Source organism: Ambystoma mexicanum, chromosome 1q, assembly GCF_040938575.1.
Source record: "Ambystoma mexicanum isolate Mex_15411 chromosome 1q, UKY_AmexF1_1, whole genome shotgun sequence".
In the NCBI taxonomy this organism is placed as follows: Eukaryota; Metazoa; Chordata; class Amphibia; order Caudata; family Ambystomatidae; genus Ambystoma; species Ambystoma mexicanum.
Window position 1 is genome coordinate 1,013,318,929 of NC_090922.1, and position 16,644 is coordinate 1,013,335,572.

The 16,644-nt window shown below is 40.9% G+C and overlaps 1 protein-coding gene across 1 annotated transcript in view; it reads right to left on the reverse strand.

The window, feature by feature from the left end:
* LOC138559855 (calcium-activated chloride channel regulator 1-like) overlaps positions 1-16,644 on the reverse strand; it is a 603,377-nt gene that overhangs the window by 54,065 nt on the left and 532,668 nt on the right. Inside the window, exon 12 of the mRNA XM_069642742.1 lies at positions 10,280-10,450. Within this exon, the coding sequence (XP_069498843.1) occupies positions 10,280-10,450 (171 nt within the window). The remainder of the gene's footprint in view (positions 1-10,279; positions 10,451-16,644) is intronic.

Consider the following 16,644-nt stretch of genomic DNA (forward strand, 5'->3'; position numbering starts at 1 on the left):
TTGATGTTTTCATTTTGCATTTGCCCCCAAAAATGTTCTGCAATTGCAGTGCACACACAAGGTGACCACCAGGCTTACCCCAGTAGTCATGGCGAGCTGCACGTTCAGGAAAGGCAGCCGGAAGCCTCCAGAAAGTCGTTCATGGGCCCGTAGTGAAGAAGGGGACAGTAGGAATGGGGATTGGGGAAGAGATTAGTACAATTGTTATCGCAATGGTTTGAGTGGTAGAAGAAGGCTAGCCTTGGCTTTGACCAAACAGTGGATAGAATAGAAATAGAGCCAGTCATGATGAAAAGTATTCTGGATCTATGTGATCACTTCAGAAAGTAAATACTGAAGCCCAAAATGGAGAATTGATTTTTCTTTAAACTCATTTTTCTGCATATATTTCTGCCCCACATCTATTATCACTCTTAGCCAAATATATATGTATATATGCAGAAAAAGGCAGCATTTGAAATTGGGTATTTTGTGCTTCAGTATTTTCGGACGTGCAGTAATGGGGTGATACCGGGAGTCTGACAACATGAACTGCACAGGAAGGTACACCAACATCAGTTGTGCTTTTCTTGATGTGCCAATGTAGCCTGGGTGACTTTTGTAAAGGTTACCGTAGAATCTAGCATATTGTTTTATGGGGGCAATAAGACGTGTCTATGGCGTTGCAATGAGTACGGTACACATGTGCATGCAACATTGGGCCTCAAGAGTGTGCCGGTCGGGTAAAAATGCCAGAAAAAATGATGGTAATACCAGATCTGGCATTTTTACCAGATCCGCACACTCCGAGTTAGCCGGTAGGGGCAGTGAACTATTGGCAATAATGACCTGCTAGGAGTTCAGGCCCCTACTGGAAAAGAATTGACCCAATCACCGGGAAAGTCACTACCGGTGACAGTGATTGGGGCAAACCCATTCCATGGAGTCCAATGGGACTCCATGAATGGGAACTTCACCTTTGTAGTCACCTGTAATATCCCAGTAACACTGTCATATTGGGCACCGGTAACAGTAAGTCGAATTTGCCGGTAACCCACCAGTACTACCACAGGTTACTGGCAAACTCGGAATGAGGCCCATTGTTTCACTTTAAGATGTCTTTGTTAAACAACAATCAAGATGGCAGCATGGATGCCAGTGCATTATGTTGTGCTACAAATAGTGTGAAAATGTTATAATTGAATGAGTTCTGATTTAAAGGGTGTTTACAGCACCATGTTTATTATAACAATCTTTATTCATTATTCAGCAAATATCAAAATAATGGACTGGTAAATCAAAACATGAAAACACGTGTACAGTGGTGGTGCTTATGTGCCAAACAACCACATCCAAAATATGCTTTTCTGAAATGAGAACATCAACCAAAGGAATTGCAAACTATACTGCTTGCTTCTGTGCTTGTGTTCAAACACCGCCACCTTCCCAGTGCCACCATGTTGCCTGCGCTTGTGTTCAAACACCGCCACCTTCCCAGTGCCACCATGTTGCCTGCGCTTGTGTTCAAACACCGCCACCTTCCCAGTGCCACCATGTTGCGTGCATTTATCATGCTCATAAGGAAGGTTGCGTATAAGCAAACAAGTGTTGGTACATATGAAAATCAAGTCTTGGTAACTATGAGTTTTCTAAAGATGTAAAGGATGGTTTATGCAACTAACTTCCCTTTGTCTGAAAATGGAAGTAATCAATATATGGTACCGCCTTTAACTGTTGTTAATGGGACTTTTCTTCTTTTTTTTTTATTTAATCAAACTCAGATTTGTCCCTATTGCCTCTAAGCATGATTTCATTTGAATTTGCTTCTGCACCCAGATAATATTTTTCTCCCGAACTATTACTACTGAGCAATGTTGCCTCTTATGGTCACCCCAAGATCACCTCATTTGCTTCATGTGTATATAGCCAGATCCCATGGATTTTGTAAAACTAATGAATGTATCGGCATTGTTTAGTATTATTAGAAGTACATGCCTTACTTATGCTAAACTGAATGAATGTGTATTTTTTCTTTTTTTTTTTTTGCAGAGCAACTTCAGATTTATTGTGACTGTAAGTGAATGAACGCCACTGGCCCCTTTGGCTTTCCTCCAAACGTGGACACCTGTACGATACCTTTGGTTATGCTTTAGCTGAATAAGACCCTACAATACGGGGAGCTCCACAACCACATTCCTTATGTGTCGGAAATGGCAGTCTAATTCACAAGAAGCGCCCACATAGTTCACTAGCACACGGAAACACCCACATTAACCTAGATAGCTCATCTGGTATACCGACTGAAACGTTTTCTGTTCATGGAACACCAGACTACAGAAGCAGTTTCGTAAGAGCCTTACTTCATTCCACTAGTGATGCAATGTTCATCTTTTAAAGCAGAGAAGACCGGTGCTAAATTAGACTATTAAGTTACCCATTCATTAGACTCCCACACACATATGTTAAATGGCTAGAAGACCTTGCAAAAGACTAGTGTCTGCATACTATTTGGAGCAAGAACCCAGCCAAACCGTTGCCATCGCACCCTCACAGGAAGGTAATACCTTGAGTAGGGACTGGTATCTGCCTGCTGAACAGACAAAGGACAATATAGATCACAGGACAAGCTTGGTTACCACACAAGAGCACATCAGCGACCATGAAGAAGGCACCCGCTCAAAGGTGTACGCCCATTTAGCCCGCGGCTTCCCTCGCTCTTTGCTCCTATGTAGCCTTCCCTGTCTCCATCCTCCTGTCCATGCTACCTCCCACCATCCTGACCACCCTCTTCGATCTCCCTCTTCCTCCCTGCACAGTTCCTTAGCCTCATGCAGCAGGACGGTGTCTTCCCCTCTGACCCTTGATGTTCCGCAAGCATGCCTCCTCGCAACATAGAAATGAAAGAGATGCTCCTCATGGTTTCATTTCAACATCAGATTTCATTATTTTTTTAAAACACAAATAGATGCTCCCTGGACCAATGCCATGTGTTCACAGGGTTGATTGCTGCCTTAACATGCAAGCGTCGCGGTTTGCATCCTGTGGTGAGCCCTTGCATGAAGTCATTGCTGCCCTCAGGACTATTTTGGCTTGGGTTGGCAGGCTGTCAACTGCCTCACCCACACGCCAACGTGGCAATAAACGCTATAGTATGCATTCCAACACTGCAAAAGAAAACATGTTGAGATTACGCCTTGCCAGTTCTTGGACCGAAACCTTGGAATCAACTGAACTTGAAACAATTTCTTTTTTTTAAGTGATTCAATAGAGAATTTAAGGGAGTTAAAACCTAATTGCCACTACCACCATAGCACTTACATACCCTAAAGATGTTTGCATTCATTTAACATACTATAGCATAACATAGTGACATGTTTCCCATAGTCATTTTGGGTGCATGCCACTATGTCCTACTAAACATATAAACATTGCAAAGTATTCCATCTTTTCCTCTATGACCTTAATAAACATGGATAATGGTATGATATGATATGGCATTTGTAACGCGCCTATACACAAGTGTTTCAAGGAGCCACGAGGCAAGGAAGGGGGAAGAGAGGGAAGGCAGAGACAACAATCTTACTGGGTGACATTGAGGTCGCGTAAGTGCAGTGGTGGGGGGATGGGGAAAAGTGCAGTGGGAGGGAGAAGTGCAATACATAGGATAACAGTAAAATAAATAAAGACAATAAATAAAAAGTGCGGCCAGCTGGTGGCAAGTGCAAGGGTAAGTGCAGAAAACAGGTGTCAAGTGCTGGTAAGGGGCTGTAGGGATACAGAAACAGACCCCGAGTGCAAGGGTTGCCAGGGGAGCAGTGCAGTTTTAATGAGAGCTAGTTGGTGATTGGATGTTTTATTTGTATATCTGGATGATGCATAAGCTCTTTTAGGTAGTACATATAAAGATAGTGATTCAATTTTACGGAGAAAACAAAGAAATCTCACGTAGCTATACGCTATTCATAAATAGTGATTACATATAGTCAAAACAGTCTCATATGTTTTGTTATGTTAAGCTGAATTATGCAATGCACTGCTGCAATGTCAGTGGTCTGCAGGCTCTCTCTTGGCTCTGTAAGGTAAAGTGTGGTGGGCTTGTTAGGGAGGAGTAAAGGGATCAGACAAGTGTTGTACTCAGCTGTTGATGTATAACCAAGAGATACTGGCAACTGAGCGTGTGCTTTCTGGGTGTGTTTTTCTTATACACTGGATGTTTATTGTTTCAGGATGGTGCCATCCAGTGTAGGTGTTGTTGTGTGTTAGAGGCTATTGGGGAATGTGAGTTGGTTTGAGAATGGTGTGTGGTTTGGGTGTTTTAGCTGGGGGGTTTGCTAGCCATCTGGGTGTGTGGTAGGTGTGTGGTGGAGAAAGGTGTTAGAGAAAAGGAAATGGTATGTATGTTTTTGGGTGGTCCCTAGTATTATGCGGCTATGCTTTTTTTGTAGGGCATTCACCTTTGTGTTGGCATGCCGTAAGATTGATGGGACAAGACTAATAAGGAATGGTTCGTTTTGTACAGATTATTGTCTAGGGCATAGTAAGCTGTCGCTGGAGTGGCATTACATAGAGGGGTTGTTAGATGGGTTAGAGGTTATTGGGTTTCCTGGGTTCTCTTGTTCGGTTAGGCAGAAATGTGTATGTATTTCTTGAAACATTGGTGCAAGAGGTGCAGAACGTTCAGTTGTAGGGGTTCTCACAGTTCATACACTAGGGCCTAGCATTTCAAAGCTTTTGTGGATGTTGTTTGGGTATTGTATGTGGTTGAAGTCGTCTCTCCATAAGGATGATTATTGTGTAGTTGTTGTTGATCTGTTGTTATCCCAGTGAGTTGAATGACCAGGTTTTTAACCATTTCCTGACGATTAGGTAGTTTTCCTTCATTCTGATTTCTTTCGGGATCAAGTTCCATAGTTTGGCTACGAGAATAGAGAAAGCAGTTCCTCTGAGTTTAACTTTCACGCAATGCCTTGTTTCTATTTGAAGGTTGGTGCTAGATCTTAAGGTTCTTCAAAGTTGGTTTCTGATGATTTTGGCTTGGAGGAATTCAGCTCCTTGGCTGTGTAGTGGTCTATGGGCAATGCAGAGGGCTTAGAGGCTGATTTGTTTCTTGACTGGTAGCCAATGTAGACTTCTCAGAGGTGATGTGATGTGATTGCTTCTATATAGTCTCATGAGTAGTCTTGCTGCTGGGTTTTGGATTTTTGGTAAGGTGTTTAGACATTCCTAGGAAGAGACTATTTTCATAGTGTATTCTTGATAATACCAAGGAAATGAGGTAAGAGAGGATTCCCCTTATTAGTCAAAGATGGAAGAAGTATATTGCTACTGCATTGACCTGTGGTTCCAGGGTGGGATTACTGTGCATGAGCATTGCCAGGTGTTTTGCCACTGTTGAGCATTCAAGTTGCTTTCCCATACTTGGGGACCAGGTGAGAACTGTTTGTGTTAGGTTGTCGTCTCTTGGAGTTATCATTATCTCTGTTTTGGTTGGACTAAGTTAAAGGTTGTTGTTTGATATCCAGGTTTTTATGTCAGTGAGACATTTATAAAGGACATTTTCAGGGTTGTTATTCATAGTCATCTTGAAAATGAGCCAGGTTTCTTCTGCGTAGTTGTAGGATGTCAATCCATGAGTTTGTATGAGCTTCATTAGGGAAGCCATGTAAGTCTTTAAGAGAAGTGGGGAGAGGCTTGATCCTTGTGGTAAGCCGCAGGTGATGTTTTGTGTTTGATGTAAAAGGGGGTAGTAGGTTCTTTTGGATCTGTTGGTGATGAAAAATGTTAGTGATTGTAGTGCAGAGATTTGAATGCTGTATTCTTCCAGTCTTTTAATTAGCATTATGCATTTGATCGTAATGATGGCAGCTGATATGTTGAGTAGTATGAGGGCAGATTGGGTGGTGTTGTCCGTGTTCATCCTTGGGTCGTCTCATATGGAGAGGAGTGCTGATTCGGTTCCTATCATGGTTCTGAAACCAACATGGGATTATTCAAGCAGTCAATTGAATTCTACATAGTTGAGTAGATCTTTTTACATACGGTTCTCCAAGATTTTCACCGGGTAGGGTAGGTTTCATAAAGGCCTTTAAATGGCAGAGTCATCTGTTTTACTTGACTCGTTTTTAAAAGTGGTTTAATATAGGCTGATTTTTATGATTTTTGTACTATTCAAGTGTTCAAAATCAATTTGTTAGTAGTCAGGTGTAGACTGCTTGTGTATAATGGGTGAGTAGCTGTTTGTTTATATCATGGGGTATGGGTCGCTGAGGAATCTGGTCATGTCATTTTTCTATTAGTAGGTTGCTGAAGGTCTCCACACTTATTGGTGTGAATTGGTTGAGTGTTGTTAGGGTTTTGTTTTCTGAGAGTGTGTTTGTGGTTGCACTGGATGGGACTATGGCCTGTTGAAATTATTGTATTTTTCCTCTAAGGTAGTCTGCCTTGCTGCCACATATCATTTGTGAGGGGGACGATGTTGTTGCTGCTTGAGGTTGGGTTTTTATTTCCTTGATAATTCTGCAGATTTCCTTTCATGGGCTTGTTTCCAATTGGATTCTTGCGGCTTTCATGACTTTCAAAACTGCCTATTTGTAAAGCAGAATATGTCATTGGTAGTTCATTTTGTCCAGTTGCTTGATGTTTTGATGTTTGCCTCCATGTCTTTTCTAATTTACTGTTTGTTTCCTTGCATTCTCTCAGGTCTTCTCTGTACCATCTGGCCGCAACCCTTTTCAGTGTGGGTTTGAAAGATTAATGTGTCTGTAATCCAGGTGTGAAGGTTCTCTTCAGCAGTGTCTGGTATCATTTTGTTTAGTTGGGAGGTATCGGGCTACTGAGTTAGTATGTCTAGATCAAGCCTTTTGTTTGTCGTCGGATGCTTTGTGGTATCATGCGGCTTAGGGTTTTGACAGTGAATGGGATCATTTGAGGTCGCTCCAGATGATTGGTACTGGTGGAGCTGCAGTCGAGTGTGCTTCACTGCAGAAAATTGCGTCACAGGTCTCTGCAGCTCTGTTGATGGGTCCTTTCACCATTTGTTTGGGGTGGAGAGTTTCCATGGGGGCACCAAGGGAATTTGTGGTGGTTTTGTTTTCTCTTTCAAACCAGATGTTGAAATCTCCCAGAATGATGATGTTGTCATGGCTACGCTGGCTATGGCGTCATTGGCATCGTGGGTTTTGTGGCAAATGCAGGGTTGTAGGTGGGCAGTCTAGTTAAGAATGGCTCATTGAGTTTGATGTTGAGTAACAGTGACGCACAGTCGTCTATCTCTGTTGAATGTAAAAATGTGGATCTGATGTACTTTTTGTGTGCCACAGTGATTCCTCCCCCCTCCTCTTTTGCCTTCTCTATTTGATTGTATTTATTTGTAGTTGCTGGGTATGGCTCAATATGTGATTACTTTTGTAGTTGTCCGATAGCAATTTTTTTGTAAGGATGAGGGTGTCAGTACCACCTTTGCTTAGGACGCCGTACATTTCTGTTTTTTTGTTTTGCCATAGATCGTACATTGAGCAGGCTGCAATATAGTGTGTGCATTTTGGATGACTCGCTGTATGCTTTTTTCCGGTGGTCCTCTGGGGGGTGGATGTAATCTAATGTAAAGTGGTCATATATAGCACCCTTCTGCCAATAATGTTGGCCTCGCTGTTTGTCGGATAGCGGGAAGGCAGATGCAGAAACCTTTGGTGATGTTGGATGCAGGTTGGAAGTAGCTGTTACCTGTGTCTTGATATGAAAATCTGTGTTTGTTGTTAGTGGTCAGGACTGACCAGGAAGGCCAGTCATCTGGACAGTGCCCAGATTGCGGAATGAAACAATTAACAGTGTAGTTGATAGAAGATGGATAGGGTCTCAACTTGCTAAGTACACTAAACCTAGGAGGTAATCTGTAAGAGCGAGGAGGTATAAGGATGCAAAATTTTAGAAGTGGGAGTTAGTTGAGGGATGAGGGGAGGGGAGAGAGTGTTGTCACTTGGTAATAGATTTCACTGATATTAAAGGTGTGGTCCAGTCCCACGCAGAAGAGCTTTCTTGAGGCAGCTTGGTTTCCCACAGATGGTAGTGCGAAGAGTAAATCAGCCCAAGTTTCTGGTGCACAGTTTTTAATCAATTGCTATAATTTTTCTTTTCTTTGAAAGTGATTGGTTAAAAACAAGTGTTGAGCTGTTTTCTGAAAGTCAGGTGGTTCTCCTCCAAGCTGAGTGGTTCGGGTAAGGTGGTCCACAGTTTCATGGCCAGAACTGAAAAGTTGGGGACTAGTACTAGCGCATCATTCTGGACCTAACTGTGCTGGAAAGAGTGTAGATTTGAAACTTACTTCTGAAGTAGGAAGGGTGCCCTCCAGGGTATGAATTATGGGTGATGCATAAGGTTTTGAAAATAACCCTTTTTTGATGGGTAGCCAGTGGACAGTACGCAATGCTTACATGTTATGTTCAAATTGCTTCATACTGAGAAGTAGTCTTGCTGCTGCATTTTGAACTCTTTGAAATTTCATCATTAGGTAATCTGGGAGTCTGAGATAGAGGCATAGTCTAGATTGAATAGTATTAGAGAACTAATGGCCATGGCACTGTAGGTGAATGTTAAGTAAGGTAAGGTGTGGCGTAGCATAAACCTGTGGGAGACACAACTTCTTACACTGGCATTGAACTGCGGGTCAAGAGTGAGGGTGTTGCCTATTTTCATTCCAAGATTTCTTATTGTGGTTGATGGGTTTGGGCAGGGTCCCATCTTGTCAGGCCAAAGGATTGTGCTGGAGTTAGAACCTGTAGGATTATGGAGCATCAGCTCTATTTTTCTAGGGTTGTGTTTTAGTCTGTCGACTATCACTCATGCGTCCACCTGTAGCTCGGGTTGTTTGTATGACAGTTGGGTAGGTGTGGTCACTTCTGGGTGTGTGGCTGCATCATCTCTCCCTTCACCGAGCAGTTCCAGTAGGTTAGATGATGTCTCTCTGATTTGTATTGTTGTAGTTAGTTGGTTGATTGTCTGAGTAGCCTGTTTTCCAGTCTCTCGTTATGAAAGGAATGTTGGTGGCAGGGATCCCAGTTTTCCTCTGACTCTTATAGATGTCTTCAGTTGGAATGTTTTGCATTGTGGCATTTTGTGTGTTGGGGCAGGTGGTTTGTTCTGGGTAGTATATTAGAGCTTCCTCTAACATCATCTGGGTCTTTTATGTAGATTAATTGATTTCTGATCCGGCTGGTTTGTAGGTGGCGATGTAGCGAGAGGTGCATGATGTTTTGGTCTCATTTTAGTCTGGATTTCTAGTTCCTTTAATGGTTTTCGATGTTGACTTAGAGGTGTTGTAAATTCAGATTGGGGGTACCTGTCATTTGGCTGAGGTGTGATGTCTTTTCCCTTTCTTGCTTTGTTCTCCATTCTTGTTCGGTTGTCCTTCTTGTATTGGGGCATTGCTGCAGTTATAGGTGTCTTGTGACTGTTACTGTTGTAGGTTGGTGAAATATTATTGGTGAGGTTCGCTGTGCATCAGCTATCTGAGCTATGGGCTCCCAGTATGGGAGGAATCACTACGGTTAACTGTTCCTGTTGGATTTTATCAAGATGGCAATGTAATAGTGTGGGGATTACGGCAGAAAACTGTATGATGACGGAACCGCGCAGTGGTAAATGCCTTAGTGTGGAAATAGGTTCACAGTGGCAGAGTCCCACATTGTAAAGGCCTCATAATGGCAACAGTTCACAGGGGTGAAAGCACCCTGTGGTAGTTGTCTTGCAGTCACAAAGCCTCTTGGTGGGGAAGTCTCGAGAATTCACATTGGCAGAGTTCGAAGCTGCAAGATTCACAGCGGTAACCATTCACAGCAGTAAAAGAATTAAAGGTGGTGGAATTGCTCTATTGACAGTATTTTATATTTTTTTTATATTTGGTAATTATAAAGTGCAAAAGTTAAAAAAATAAAATCCTTTTTTGAATTTAGATAACAGTATATCCTGAAAATGTGTTCAAATGTGGTGATTTACGTGTTAAATCGCTGTGACTGAAATTGAAGCTTCCACTAGCAGTATACAGTACAACACACACAGAGGAGAGAGAGACTTGAAGGTGGAACGGGTGCATGACAATGTGGTTTTAGATACAAGCGCAGTTCTATGTTGGCAAGTGTGTGATCTGTAGCGTTGGGGAGTTACTTGATATTATGGCGTGAGTGAGCACCAATGTGAGGGCAAAATAATGGCATATGACAAATATTTCAAACACTCTAAAGCTGCGTTGTTCAATAGAAAACTCTTCGGTTACATATTTCTGCCATATAAAAAAATGTGTTCATACCGTTTTCTACATGACCAGGCATATACAATGCATGACTCCGTCGTATTCTAACGCCAAGTCGTGCAGACTTCTCTTTCCCCTGAACACGCACTTTGATGCTGTAGCGCCCATTTCCACTGAAGGACGTGAAATACTTTGAATAGATGCCATCATTTTTTGCAATATCAGCACCTTTGGGAGTATGAAAATAACAAATATAAATGTTCATTAAAGAGGCTTTGAAAATGCATAAAAACTGACCAGTGGGTGACGGGCAACAGAGAGAACGTATTTTACAACCCCCTGGCCAACCACAGCCAAAGCAGTAGTTCAAAAATGAAACTCACATTCGTACACTCTGTGATTGGCACATGTATCTGTCCCCCCCCTTTGTAAACACAGAAATCAAGGATCGACCTGCCAAATGTTACTCCCCTCCCCACCAATCAACCATAATTCAAGCCAGATATTATAAAATAACAGGTCACTGTCTGCTGGGATCAAAATAATAGAAACAAAGGAATTACTTGGAAGGCCTCCTGCAAAACAATTTTTCAAATATTACCAAATATAGTGTTGGTAGTATCCCATTAAGAAGGGTCCAATTATCCATATCAAAGTTGAAAATCATTCCCAACTGTCCTGCATTACAACATATAGCATCATTTTCGAACGTTTTTATTTAGGAACATTGATAGTATTCTAAAGTATATCAGTGTTGCAATGCAACATGAGGCGTAAAAAAAAATCTTTTTTCAGGCAAAATGGTTGATGTTGGAACCAGATCAATAACTCTGAAATCAATGTGAAATCTATAACTATTTTCCAGTATTTGTATTCATTGCAAGGATTCTATACAAATCGTATTTGCATGAGTGCAGTTAGTAAGCATGTCGGTTAAGCACATATCACTTAATGCATCGTAGGTATACACAACAATGAGTCCTAGGTCAACCAGTATGTCCTAAATGAACATCCAAGCATGAAACAACGAGTTTAAGTTAGACCATGAAATCCTAGAAAGCCGACTTTATGGCCGTGACATTCGCCCAAATGGGATTTGTTTAAGGCAAAGTCAAAGAGAACATTGATTTTACAAGGCTAAGCCAATCAAAGAAAACATTTTGAATTCCGTAAAGGTTAATGTGTGACGAAAATGTAAAAACCAAAGATAATCTGAGCAAGGTTGCAAGGCAGCAAAATCATCCAAAAACTACTTTCTAACTAGTCATAATACAAGTATGATGCTGAGTTCGGCCACAAATCAAAAACCTCATGTCATGAGGATTTCTCCATCTCAAATGAAGCATGTGTGCTAAAAGTGAAAGCAGTAGTACTCCGCCCATTGTCGGGCAGCGGTGAGTTGACAGGTAACAGTTTACCTTTTTGACATAGAGTTCATTGCGGAACTGCATTTGGGAGTTCCCTTAAGGTCTGGAGTAACATATCCAGATACCTAGAACATAAGATAGTATCAATAGACATTTCTATGAAACTAGACACAGAAAGAAATTGGAGATATATTGAGTCTACTATGCTCAAATCACAATTTAAAGGGTCTGTCAATAAAATCTCCTGATCCACAATAAATATTTTGGTGAAACACGTGTAGAACGATCTCTGATACAAAGGGATTTGTGATTCAACAGCAAACAAGATCAGAATTTCTAGAGAATTTGTAGAGGATCATGATTTGTAAATAATAACTTGGATCTTATTTCATTACTGAACACCAAAAATAATGAGTATCTACATAATTAATTGCGAGGCGTAGTAACCAACCCATAAAATGTGCAGACTAGAATACACATACTATACCTATAAAATCATGTATGCCTTATTTTAACAAACTAATAAATACATTAAATGATGTAATCTTTGATGTCATCAGTGTCTTATGGGCTGTGCAATGGGAAAGTGGGGCACAGAGTTGAGGTAGAGTAGCTTCTAACACATGCCACATTTCAAGGGTTTGGATCTGTCCTCGAGGGCTGGAATCCTGCTGGGGGACAGGATATCAATCATTAATATTCAGGAGAAATACATTTTGAATAAGTGTATGCCAATTTATCTCAAGAATATTAATGATGGGTATTCTGAAATTCTGACATGTTTCTGGCCCTCGTGGCCCAGAGTTGGAAACCCCTGCATTAAACCATCACGTTTACATCACTTCAAATACATTTTTATGACTGAATGCCAAGAGTATTTTTGCATTGCATTTCAATCCTCTCTTAACTAATGTTATGTCATTGAAATTCATGGGTTTTGTTCTGCTCTATCTCCCACCACCTGTAGTACTAAAGATGTTTTCTTTTCATATCCTAACAGATTTTCTATTCAATATTATGAGAATGTTTCTAAGTTTTGCACCATGGGATTTTTCCCCATTATGGGTCTGTGGCCAACTGGCTATTGCTTCAGGCCATTGCGATAATGAGAAACCAGAATAAGAATGTGTTCCATATTTGGTGTTTTAGCAAACATTTTACTAAGAATTTGTCATGATCCCCGATGTGTTCTAGCGAGACTTTACAGCGAACATTTACCATGAAAATCTACTGAGCGCAAGAAGGTCTTAGCCCAGTAGCAAACTTCAACAAGCACTGGCAAAGCCAACACTTTAGGCCTTTGTTTAGGTATGTGATAGGCATTTGCTAGGTATTGATATTATGTTACTACCAGGCCATAAGATCACAACAGGTGGCCACTGGTGTGATTACCTGGACATATGATAGCAGCACTTGACAAATGCTATTTAATACTTATACATGTTCCCCAACCACTGTCTTTTTAAATGCTTGTTTTAACAGGACTTCAGTACAAGTAACAGATACTCATGTGCTGATGGGCCACTTGGTTAAGGCATGTTAATTACACCATTATTCATTTAATGCTGCAATTACACCATTAACTCTCAGCATAATGCTTAGAAATAACTCTACCAGGTTACATTTTGATGTTTCTGATTGATAGATTGAGCTAAATGAGACCCATCCAGGGGCGGGTGTGTTTCGGGCGGGAAGGGGCAGGTAGTGTGTGGGAATGGCAATAGGGATTAGCATGGGCAGTCAATGGGTGGGTAAATTCCCGAAACAGTCACTGCAAGCTGTGTGTCCCTCCTCACATGCCATCTCCCACATAGCTGTACTCTAATTCAATCATTTTGGCTTATGGCTGGTGCTGAAACACCATCTAATAGCCCAAACTAAAAAGCATTCTCACGAGAATATCACCATTCTTATGAATAGATACAAAAAGAATACAAAATAATACAAGCCCCACCTCAGCACAAACTCTGAAAAGTCTCAATAACTATTGCCTACACACATTCTCTTTGAAGAAAAACATCACGCCCCCCCCCCCCTCATCTCTTCTGATATCATTTTCAGGAAGTTGAAATGTCTCATTCTTGCAGGAAGTCTCATGAGAATGGCTTGCATTGGTGAAAAAGTTTGAGTTTTCATTTGCTGCAATGCACCATGTGCAATACATGAAAAATGTTAGTTACAGAGTCGCCCTGCTCACACCTAAATGATAGAAAACTACTAGACAGATTTACACCAAACCACCAAAAGGCACATCTGCCGTGCTTTGGGCCCAACTTGCTTAGAACCTCGAGCAAATGTGTCCAGTGGTTTTCGCTGTGCACCTGTTAAATGAATGTACATATGGGGGTACAGGAAAATGGGAAAACCAGTACAAAAGATCAAAACAAAGATGGTTTAATGCGCTATAGCTATGTAACCATTTCACAAATTTGCACAATACTTTCTACTATTTTCTTTTTGTGGGAGGGGCACTAAAAACATCTTTGTAAACTTTCAGAAGGATATGTCAAATGAGAAAAAATGTAAAAGCAATAAAGTGTTTGCAAAGTCAGTGGATCATAGTAAGTTTCATCTTAACTGATGTAACTATATATTAAAGATTACATTACTTGGGACCTGACCGTTAATATATATATTTATTTGTTAAAACACTTGAGTTAAGATGATCTGATTTATTGCAGCAAAACCCATGAAATTCGCCAGATGTGATAAGTGATGTCCATCTTAAATCCAAGTGTGTCCACCATAGGTGTTCCCCATGGTGGCATTTTATCTCATTATTCACTCGTGATTTGAGCTCATGTATATGCTCATAGGCTGAGTAACAAAGGGGTGACCCAGAGTTACGATTTCGTCCCTTTCCACACCCAACCAAATCGCATTGGATATTGTTGTGATAAATCAGATAATCTTAGCGCTATCTAGACTGAAGTTTTTTTACTGAATGTTGAAGGATTTTGTTACAATGTGACTTCCCTGGGGCATATTGGCCTCTGCCTTTGCCCGTGACACACTGTATATGTTTCCCCATTCATAAAAAATAATGTGGCCTATTTCCCCCCGGCTTTGTAATTAACAAGATCCCGGCCTGTGACCAAGGCCTTCAGCTGTGCCACAGTCCACATTGCAAAGATTAGACAAAAATACCACAAGCATACTCGCTGTGGCCTTTGGCCATGTGCACTGTCCGCATTGCACCAAATAGCCTAAAACACATGGCCATGGCCTGTTGACCTGGCATACAGAAGAAGCCCTTATCCCCCACACTTCACTCATCAGATCCCAACATCCATGGGCACTGTCCCTGTTGCACATGTTCCACCCAGGGAGATAATTTCCCCTGGTATTACTCCTCACATTTAAACTCTGTTTTGCAAGTGTTTGCAATTACAAGCATAGGACATAGCATCAACTAATTACTAGTGTTGGTTGACCCTTACATGCAATTCGAACTTTTTGCAAAATGAGTTATTGTTCATGTCTGGAAACCCCCCGTTGCTGGCAAAGCACTATGGGAGATATAAATATGTTTCTTTGAACTAGGGACACCCTCTTTTCTGTCAATTTTAAAAAAGAACTTCTGGGCGGATTTACACTTTTGCAGCAAACTTGTTTCTTATTTGTCCAGTAAATCTCATTATACCTCATTAATGAAGACATGCAAAGTTGCTGTAGCGTTGCATAGCCCAAACAGCATTTCTCTATATTCAAACAAACCATATTTGGTCCAAGAGCGGTCTCCGTTTCATCACAAGCTTTTATGCTCCCAACGTGACACTTCCCTTAGATCAAACTTAACGTACATTTGGGTGCCTTTGACTTGATGAAACAGGATGGGTATAAGGATAGAGAGTAATCGTTCTTCACCGTGGTCTTATTAAGCACTGGATATTCTAGGCATCTGCATAAATCCTCCTCTTTCCTAGATGATAAAAAGCAGGGTGAGGCAGCCAATTTCTTCGGCTGGTAAATGAATCCATTGGTTAGATACTGATCTAGGTATTTGAGGTGATTGTTTTCCTGCTCCGTTAATGCATACTTATGAGTGATAGTGACCTGAGAACTTATTATAAGTTCATCTGGCAGTTATAGGGTCTTGTGGTTGTAACGTATTGGTGCTGTCATTTTGGAACACATACTGGAAGTATTGGTATTCTTTGGGTAATCCTGAAATCGCCCCATTGCTGGCATTTTCCATCTTTAGCATCTATAAAAGTGTATCTTTTATGAACCCTGGGAGAAAACAATGCATGATGCAATTTGGGAAGAAAACCAGAGGAGACATTCAGACCAAGATATGTAAGGATTGTGTTCAGCTAACAACGGCATCCCAAGAATAATCTTGATTCCTGAAAAATCAATGATAATGAATTCCAGCTTTTCTGAATGTCCATCTGCACATTTTACTAAGAATTCTTCATATGATCACAAATGCGTTGTGAAGAGAGGTTGTATCATCCACTGCCGATAACTGTTTTGGTTTTGACTTGTGGATTTGTGTTACTTGCAGTACTTTTACAAATATCAAGTCCACATTGTTTCCTGTAGCCTCCCATTTCTGGAAGGCTGTAGTGGTGAAAAGGTTAAAACCCATGGTTAATGTGATAGGTTGGGTTAGGTGTGAATGATTCTGTATCTTGAAAGCCTTTTGTGAGCCCTTACATGACATGTTGACTCCCTATACCCCATGACTCCAATAGGAGCACAAGGGATCCTCACTCTTCATTTACCATCCTTAAAACAATTTCCAGAATGCCCACAATACATGTCTATGTCGAATCGTCACAGGTCTGTAATCAGTTTTTTGGTCACCTTTTCATTCATTCATCGTTGCTCATTTTGTACAGTTAGATCAGTATAGTCTGAACATGACATTGGCGGCTTAACCGCTTGCAATAATACACCCTTCATTTTTTATTTTATTTTATATTTTTTTATTAGTGAGTAGGTTTAACTTAACAAAACCTTTTCACTACATACTATGATTTAGAAAACAAAATAGAAAACAAGAAGAGGAGAAAAAAGAAAATATACATCTCTAAAATTCATTTACAA